Consider the following 10,062-nt stretch of genomic DNA (forward strand, 5'->3'; position numbering starts at 1 on the left):
GGCTTTTGGATAATAGTGGCATTTTAATATATCCTTTGAATGAGTCTTATCCACTGTAGATGGTGATGCATTAAAAAAACATTAATTGAATCTGCTGTATGACACGGTAGCCAATAAAAAAAAGGACAATTATTTGGCACATATGGGAGCCAACTAACGGTCTTTCACTTTAATTTGAGCGTAAGAATTGACATCTTCCATCTCTTTCAAAAGCAAACGTACGCAATATAAAAGAAGGGAAATGTATAATTCTTCCCGATCAACTGTTACTGTGAAAGTCAGTCAACACAAGATCCAATTTTAGGAATAATATACTAATTTTCTTGGCAATGTGTTGAAAACACAAACCTCAACAGATTTTTTAGATTGTTAAAAGAAACACAAATGGAAACAGAAATGAATGTCCTCCGCAATGAAGATGGTGAAAATGGAGGACAATCTTATCAAGATATCAGAGTCATGGAAGACGAGAGAGAATGGTTGGCGTTAATGGAAGTAAAAGTCAATCAAAGTCCTCGGTTATTAAGCAAATTAGCTGGTAAGAAATCTTGTTGCATCTTCAGAGTCCCTCAGAGCTTGGTTGAAATCAACAAGAAGGCTTATCAACCCCGTATAGTCTCCATGGGCCCTTATCACCACGGCAAAGAACACCTGAAGATGATCCAAGAACACAAATGGAAATATCTTGGCGCTATGCTCAACCGAACAAGAAACCATGGAGTTGAATTCAAGGACTTGTATGCGGTCATAAAATCAATGGAGCAACAGATAAGAGAGTGTTATTCGGAGACTATTCAAATCAAGAGCTGTGAACTCATTGAAATGATGGTTCTTGACGGATGTTTTGTTATTGAGCTTTTCTCCATAGTCGGAAAGTTAGTACAAGGTAATCTTGACGACCCAATTTTTACTATGTCATGGGTTTTTCCTTTTTTCACTCGGGATTTTCTCAGGCTTGAGAACCAAATTCCGTATTTTGTTCTTGAGGCTTTGTTCGAGCTTACTGTATTGGGTTCAAGAAGAAACAATCCTCCGACTTTGGCCAAACTCGCCCTGGAATTTTTCAATTATATGGTGCAAAGAGATGTTGAAGTCCTGGAGCAATACTACAATCTTACAGCAAAACATTTGTTAGATTTATTTCGTTTGAGCTTTATAAATTCGTCCCAAGAAACAACAAGAGAGATTAGTCCATTCCTTCATTTGATCCCGTCCGCCAAAAAGCTGCATCTAGCTGGCATTGAGTTCAAGCCAAGGAAGACCAGCAGCTTCTTGGACATTGACTTCAGAAATGGAGTCCTTGAAATCCCACCATTAACAATAGATGATTTTACCAGCTCTGTTTTCCTCAATTGCGTTGCTTATGAACAGTGTTACCGTTACTGCACAAAGCACATCACAACTTATGCAACCTTGATGGGTTGTCTCATTAACACGCCGGGCGACGCAGGGTTCTTAAGCGATCAGAAGATCATCGAAAACTACTTCGGGACCGATGAGGAAGTGGCTCGATTCTTCAACAATGTTGGGAAGGATGTGGCATTTGACATACAGAGAAACTATTTGTCAGAATTGTTTGAAGGTGTGAATGAGCATTACAGGAACAATTGGTATGTTAGATGGGCAAGTTTTAAGCATACTTATTTTGACACTCCGTGGTCATTCATGTCAGCCGTGGCGGCTCTCATACTCCTTTTACTCACCATGGTTCAGGCCTTTTTCGCTGTCTACGCCTATGTCCTTCCTGCTAAGTGATTGATGAATAATGTAAGTGTTTAAGTATTGAATGGCCTGGAAAATTCAGATGCAAGAATTGAAGCATTCAGTGTTGAAACATGGAGTAAACAGGTATAGTTAACCAGAATTTGACATTATTAAACAAGAATATATTTAGAATCTCTGTAATTTAGGTGAGTACGTTGATGTGCCATTACTGCAGGGGCGTAAGGCCACAGTTTTGTAATTGTGTTTGGTGTTATAGAGCTATTGTTCTAACTCGTTTACAAGTCCTAAAACACTTGTGAATTTGAGTGGAAATAAAATTTCAAGTTATAACACACTTGCAAATTCGGTTAAATAAAAAATAGCCAATCCAAATCCTAAAACACTTGGTACATGACATGTGGATTGCAAGAATTGTAATTCAGTCCAAGCCCAAGAAAGAAAGTTAGCCCAAGTTGCCCAAGAAAGAAAGCTAGCCCAAGTTGTCCAAGAAGGCAAGTCAGATTCAGCCCAAGCTCAAGGAGAGACATTAGCCCAAATTATGCAAGGAAACAACTCAGCCCATGTGCATAAAGGAGACATTTCAGCCCAAGCCCATTCAAGTACAAATTCTTCAAGTGAAGTCCAAGTCCAACAAAGAAAAGGCCTAAGCATTCAAAAGGTCCAAAACAGCCTATTATCCAAGCCCAAAGAGCATTCCCACGCTATTTCTTTTTGGGGCCCCTTCAATGAATTCCAAAGCCCAAACTCATGCACTTTTATTAGTAGGATTTAATTAAGTATTGTCATGTTTAGTTAATTATCCTAGGTGGTATATTTATTTTACTTAAGTAGTTAATAACCCTTGTAATGCTACTATAAAAGCAAACCCTCTCTCATTTTGTAAGGTTGAACAATGAAATAGAAATTAAACACTTGAGAGGAATGATTTTCCTTTTACATTGAAATCTTTATCCAAGTCTTGACAAGGGATTTATTGGTGATTCAACTTCAAGTTGATGAAGAGATCCTTTATGCTTGAAGATTCTTCTTGTCTGTATCCCTTTTTTTTTTTTTATTCAAGTAAGTGCCCTTGTGTCTCATCTTACCTTGGCCGAATTTCTAGTGGTAGTTAGTGTTGTTCAAATCTGGTTGTATGTGTTTTGTGTTTGCATGATTTTGGAGTTGAAATACCCTAAGATAGTTGAAACGTAAATGAAGGTTGTGAAGAGTCTTGCTTTGGCCGATTCATGTATGTGATGTTGTAATGTTTTGTTGAGTTTTCATGGCGGTTTTGGATCATTTGGTATCAGAGCTTTAGGTTGTGTATGTGTATGATGATTGTTTGTTGAGTTTTGTGGAGTTTAGAAGTTTTTGGCGTTAGCCGATTTTCGGGTGATAAGTTGATTTGTTCTTGAGGAATTTTTTAAGTTGTTTTGTGTTATTGTTGGGAAGAAGAAGTTTAGCCGGAATTCCCTTCACCATTTGGCCGGATTCTTACTTATTTAAACCACCCAATCTTTCTTTGAACCCATTTGAAACTCACCTAACACCTACCGCTCTTTTACCCATTGAACAATTCAACCCATCATCACACTAACCTAAACACTTCATACCTCTTTTATTTGTTTAATTCAAACACTCCATGCCATTTTTAGTCATCACAAAACCCTAAACACTCCATCCCATTTTTGTCCATTTAATATAAACACTCCACGGCCCATGCCATTTTTTGCCATCACAAAACCCTAAACACTCCATCCCATTTTTGTTTATTTAATTTAAACACTCCATGCCATTTTTAGCCATCACAAAACCCTGAACACTCCATCCCATTTTTGGAAATAACCTTTTTCCCAAAGCTATCCTTGTTCCACCAATTTTAGTAAAAGCATTTTTACTAAAAAGAGAAACACATCCACTACAAACTTCCTTGTTCCACTATTTTTAGTAAAATCACTTTTACTAAAAATAGGATTACTTCCACTAATTCATTCCCATCCCCTTTTAGCAAAAGTACTTTTCCCACAAATAGAATTAGGCTACACCACTATTACCTAAATACCCTTGACCTTTTTACCATCACTTATACCACATGCATTGACCAAAATACCTTTGGCCCAAATTACACACAAAATCCATTAAACACTTAAGCCCAAATACTTAACCCAACCCGATTGCTTCCACCAACATTATCCATCACCAAAAAAGCTCCACCACCGTCCAATAAGTACTGTTCCGACCAGGGCACTATTCACAAAAATTATGATTTTGCCCTTTTTGCCCCAAAACACTTTTTTTCACCCTTATTTAACCATAAACACTAGCCTAACCCATCCTATACCCACATGGAAAATAGAAGTAGCTCTTCTTTACCTCCCCCACCATGGGAACTTGCCAACATGAGGATACAAGGGGAAGTTGATGACATTAAGCAAAACATGGACATCGTGGTGAAGATAATGGCTAACATGTCAAATGATATAGCCAAATTAACCTAATTACAGCCCATAAACAACCAATCCGCACACTACACACCCCCACCTCATGAAACTGTCAACCAAACAAAAACCCCCAAAAACAAGATTATCAATTGAACCAAGGAAGACGCTCACACTATCACCAAAGAACCATCATTGGGACATCACCCTATGAAGAAGAATTTGAAGGTAGCCTTGATTCCTCTAGTGAGTCTAAAATGCATGGAAGAGGGAGGAGGAATTTTGATGATGATAGGGGTTTAAAAGTGGATTTGCCTGAATTCAATGGGAGTTCAGATTCTAATGATTTCATTGATTGGTTGCATGAAATTGAGAGAGTATTTGAGTTTAAGGGCTTCAATGAAGAGAAGAAATGTAAGGTAGCCATACTGAAATTCAAAGATTATGCTTCTTTATGGTGGGGAAACACAAAAAAGAAGAGAGCAAGGGAAGGAAAGGTTCCAATTCATTCTTGGGATAAGTTGAAGAGAGTGCTTCAAAAGAGGTTCTTGCCCGATCACTATAAACAAGACCTTTATCTTAAGTTACAAAATCTGAAGCAAGGAGATAGGAAGGTTGAAGAGTACATTTGAGAATTTAAAGGGTTAATGTTAAGGAGTGATATCCCAAAAGAGAAGGAGCATACCTTTGCTAGATTCCTTGGCGGCTTGACTAGGGATATAGCACACAAGATTAAGTTGCAAACCTACCATTCCCTTGAAGATGTGTATACGTTGGCTACAAAGGTGGAAAAACAATTGAAGAGTATGAAATCGGCAGCCCCTAAGAAGTTCTTTAAGGAGAGTTCTTACCAAAAGGGATCATCTTCCTATACCAAGCCTTATGTTGCACCAACGGGTTATGATAAAAACAAGGTGAATGAAGCACCAAAAGAGAAGACGAATTTTGTAAAGAATGAAGCTCCACGGGTTGATTTGAAAAATAAAAAGTGTTTCAAGTGTCAAGGCTATGGGCACTTTCAAGTAAATGGCCCAAATCGAAGAGTTATAACTTTTAGGGAGATTGAAGCAATTGATGAAGCTTTCCAAGAAGAATCCAGTGAAGAAAACTAAGAAAGTGAGAGTGAAAAAGAGGTCATTGAGGAGGCTGATCAGGGAGATTTGTTGATGCTTAAGAGGTTGATGCAAACTCAAGTTAATTCCTAAGATAATCAAAGGGAGAATTTGTTTCACACTAGGTGCACCGTGAAAGGGAAAGTATGTTCGATAATTATGGACAGCGGAAGTTGTACTAATGTAGCCTCTACCACACTTGTTGACAAGTTAGGACTCCCTACACTTAGTCATGCACATCCTTACAATTTGCAATGGCTAAGTAATAGTGACACGACTTAGGTTACTAAACAAGTGGTTGTGCCATTTTCCATTGGTAAGAGGTATTCGGATGAGGTGACTTGTGATGTTATTCCCATGGACGCATGTAATCTCCTACTTCGTAGACCATGGCAGCTTGATCGAGAGGTGAATCATAATGGTAGGAAAAACACTTACTCATTCAAGTTCAATAAGAAAACCATAACCCTAGCACCATTGCCTCCTACTCAAACACTTCCCCAAACACCACCCAAAGAACCACCACATAAAAGCCTTCTCTTAAATAGTATCCAACTAGAAAAATCCTTCTAGAAACAAAAAACCGTCATTGCACTCCTTATTGTTGAAGAGAACAAGGAAATTAAGGAGTTCTACTTTGACCCAAAAATCCAACTCCTCTTGAGTGAGTATGCTGATGTGTTTCCCAATGAGTTACCCAAGGGATTGCCACCACTTCGAGGTATAGAGCACTAGATTGATTTAGTGCCTGGTGCCTCCCTTCTTAATAGGCTAGCTTATAGGTGCAACCCCTAAGAGGCAAGAGAGCTACAAAGGCAAATTGATGAGCTGATTTCCATGGGATTTGTGAAAGAAAGTATGAGTCCTTGCTCAGTTCCAGCTTACTTGTACCCAAGAAAGATGGTACTTTTCGCATGTGTATAGATAGTCGGGTCATCAATTGTATAACCATTAAGTATAGGTACCTTATACCGCGGTTGGATGAGCTCCATGGTGCAACCATTTTCTCCAAGATCGACTTAAGAAGCGGGTACCACCAGATTAGAATGAAAGAAAGGGATGAATGAAAGACGACTTTCAAAACAAATGGAGGCTTGTATGAGTGGATGGTGATGCCTTTCGGCCTACCAAATGCACCAAGCACCTTTATGAGATTGATGAATGAGGTATTAAAACCTTTCATAGGCAAATTTGTGGTTCAGTATTTTGATGATACACTTGTTTATAGTAGTTGTGAGGAGAACCACATTAATCATCTTAGGCAAGTTCTTGAAGTGTTGAGGAGATAAAAGCTTTATGCCAAGCTTAAAAAATGTGAGTTGTTTATGAAGAAAGTTGTGTTTTTGGGATATGTAGTTTTGGGTGAGGGAATACAAGTGGATCAATCTAAGGTTGAAGCGATTAGGAGTTGGCCACAACCTAGTTCCATAACGGAAGTTCGGAGTTTTCATAGGTTGGCTTCTTTCTACCGGCGGTTTGTGCCTAATTTTAGCACCATTATGGCTCCCATAACTGAGTGTATGAAGAAGGGAACATTTAAGTGGACTAAGGCAGCAAGTGAAGCATTTGAATTGATTAAGGGAAAATTGTGTGAAGCCCTTATCCTTGCATTGCCAGATTTTAATCAAGTGTTTGAAGTTGAGTGTGATGCGAGTGGTGTTGGCATTGGAGCAATCCTTACTCAATCAAAACGGCCTATTGCATACTTTAGTGAGAAGCTCAATGAGTCAAGGAAGAAGTATAGCACTTATGATAAAGAGTTTTATGCTATAGTGAGAGCATTAGATCATTGGAGCCATTATCTAAGCCCAAGGCAATTTGTACTCCATTCCGATCATCAAGCCTTGAAGTTCATCAATGGCTAACATAAACTCAATCCCAAACATGTCGAGTGGGTTGAATTCCTCCAATTCTTCTCCTTTGTTTCAAACTACAAGCAAGGAGTAAACAATGTGGTAGCTGATGCACTTTCAAGGACGTATGCCTTGCTATCCTTACTAGATTCACCGGTACTTGGTTTTGAATTGATGAGATTGTATTCTGATGCCGATGATGAGACGAAAATGTGTATGGTTGAGTATGGAAAACCTGGTTTTGAGGAGTATGTCATGCATGATGGTTATTTGTTTAAGGGGAATAAGTTGTGTGTGCCGAAAGGGAGTCTTAGGGAGTTGATAATGAGGGAAGCACATATTGGCGGTTCGGCAGGTCAGTTTGGGGTTACTAAGACCCTAGAGCTCATCAAGGAATATTTTTATTGGCCTAAAATGTTGAATGATGTTCAGGCCCTCATTAAAAGGTATGGTTCATGTCAAAGATCAAAAAGCCAATTCAAGGCAGGCCCATACATGCCCTTGCCTATAGCTGAACATCCTTGGGAGGATCTTAGCCTGGACTTTGTGGTTGCTTACCAAGGACACAATGAGGTAAAGATTCTATCATGGTAGTGGTTGATCGTTTTTCCAAAATGGCTCATTTCATACCATGTCATACCACATATGATGCATCTCACATTGCCAATTTATTTTTCATGGAGATTGTGAGGCTACATGGCATTCCAAAGACAATTGTGTCGGATTGAGAACTAAGTTGTTGTTTAGTACATCCCATCACCCTCAAACTGATGGTCAAACTGAGACAATTAATAAAGTGTTGGACAATATCTTGAGGAGTTTGGTGAGTAAACATTCGAAGGATTGGGACTTGCAATTATCACATGCTAAATTCACATACAATAGGAGTCCAAGTTCCGTCACGGGTCACACACCATTTGAGGTATTATATGGTGTAAACCCTGTCACTCCACTTGATCTCACTTCATTGCCCCTTGATTTCAAGCCAAGTGTGAATGCTAATGAGAAGGTAAAGCAAATGAAGAAGCTCCATGAGGTCGTGAGACTTCAGATTGTGAAAGCCAATAAGAAGATTAAAAGCAAGGCAAACAAGAATCGAAAGCCTAAACTTTTTCAGCGGGGTGATTTGGTGTGGATCCATTTGAGAAAGGAAATATTTCTGGGCAAGAGGAAGAGTAAATTGGCTCCTAGGGTAGATGGCCCGTTTGAAATCGTTGAAAGGGTGAATGACAATGCTTACAAGGTAGAATTACCTAGTGAGTATGGTGGTGTATCAACAACTTTTAATGTGGGTGACCTTAGTCCATACTTAGAGGACGATCTGGATTTGAGGGCAAATCCTCTTCAACCCGAGGAGGATGATCCGTTTACAAGTCCTAAAACACTTGTGAACTTGAGTGGAAATAGAATTGCAAGTCATAACACACTTGCAAATTCAGTTGAATAAAAAATAGCCAATCCAAATCCTAAAACACTTGGTACATGGCATGTGGATCATAAGAATTGTAATTCAGCCCAAGCCCAAGGAAGGAAGCTAGCCCAAGTTGTCCAAGAAGGCAAGTCAGATTCAGCCCAAGCTCAAGGAGAGGAATTAGCCCAAATTATGCAAGGAAACAACTCAGCCCATGTGCATAAAGGAGACATTTCGGTCCAAGCCCATTCAAGCACAAATTCTTCAAGTAAAGTCCAAGTCCAACAAAGAAAAGGCCCAAGCATTCAAAAGGTCCAAAACGGCCCATTATCCAAGCCCAAGGAGCATTCCCATGCTATTTCTTTTTGGGCCCCCTTCAATGAATTCCAAGGCCCAAGCTCATGCACTCTTATTAGTAGAATTTAATTAAGAATTGTCATGTTTAGTTAATTATCCTAGGTGGTATATTTATTTTACTTAGGTAGTTAATTACCCTTGTAATGCTACTATAAAAGCAAACCGTCTCTCATTTTGTAAGGTTGAACAATGAAATAGAAATTAAACACTTGAGAGGAATGGTTTTCCTTTTACTTTGAAATCTTTATCCAAGTCTTGAAAAGGGATTTGGTGGTGATTCAACTTCAAGTTGGTGAAGAGATCCTTTATGCTTGAAGATTCTTCTTGTCTATATCCGTTTTCTTTATTCAAGTAAATGCCCTTGTGTCTCATCTTACGTTGGCTAAATTTCTAGTGGTAGTTAGTGTTGTTCAAATTTGGTTGTATGTGTTTTGTGTTTGCATTAAAATACCCTAGATAGTTGAAATGTAAATGAAGGTTGCGAAGAGTCTTGCTTTGGCCGATTCATGTATGTGATCTAAGTACCTTAATGTAACGAGTTAGAAACAAGTGTGCAAATTTTCAACTTACAAAAAATTGCATAAACCTAAACACAAAGAGAGGTTATGGATTGTGATTGTGACAAATATATTACAAAAGAACATGGGGAAATAGGTTGAAAGCATGATGTTAGAAAAGGGATTGTGAGCTCTGTCAATAAATGACTCCCATGAATTTCGTCTGATGTGATATCATAAAACCAATCAGTCTGTTAACAACACAAAATAATTAAACCAAATTAAAATAATCAAGAATAGCAAGAAACCAATTACAAAGAAACTTTACTATCATTAAAATAAATTTAAAAAAAAAAAAATGACTGTGTAGGATCTATCTGTTAGTACTACTGTATAAGGGAATGAATCATCAAAGATCCACGCTCAATGCTCCAAAGCTGCAGTTTTCAAGGCTTTGTGTTAGAACTCAAGCCCAAGGGAGAGCCCAACCTAAAAGATCGACCTGATAGGTGGGAAAGCCCCTAGGCTTAAGTGCCACACTTGGTGGGTGTGAGATCCCGATGTGGAATCCTAACATTGCACCCCCCTTCAAGAGCCAACGTCCACAACGACTTTCGCTCTATTGACATTGACCCGACGGTAGCTCTTTCCCTTTTTAGGCAACCTTACTCACTTATCAGTTATTCGATG

The 10,062-nt window shown here is 38.7% G+C and overlaps 1 protein-coding gene across 1 annotated transcript; it reads left to right on the forward strand.

Moving 5' to 3' along the window:
- The first annotated feature begins 384 nt into the window (after window positions 1-384).
- LOC116106171 (UPF0481 protein At3g47200-like) lies at window positions 385-1,755 on the forward strand. Its single transcript, XM_031392511.1, has one exon. It carries the CDS (start codon window positions 385-387, stop codon window positions 1,753-1,755), a length of 1,371 nt encoding a protein of 456 aa, XP_031248371.1.
- Window positions 1,756-10,062: the final 8,307 nt, after the last annotated feature.

Source organism: Pistacia vera, unplaced genomic scaffold, assembly GCF_008641045.1.
Source record: "Pistacia vera cultivar Batoury unplaced genomic scaffold, PisVer_v2 Contig51, whole genome shotgun sequence".
Lineage (NCBI taxonomy): Eukaryota > Viridiplantae > Streptophyta > Magnoliopsida > Sapindales > Anacardiaceae > Pistacia > Pistacia vera.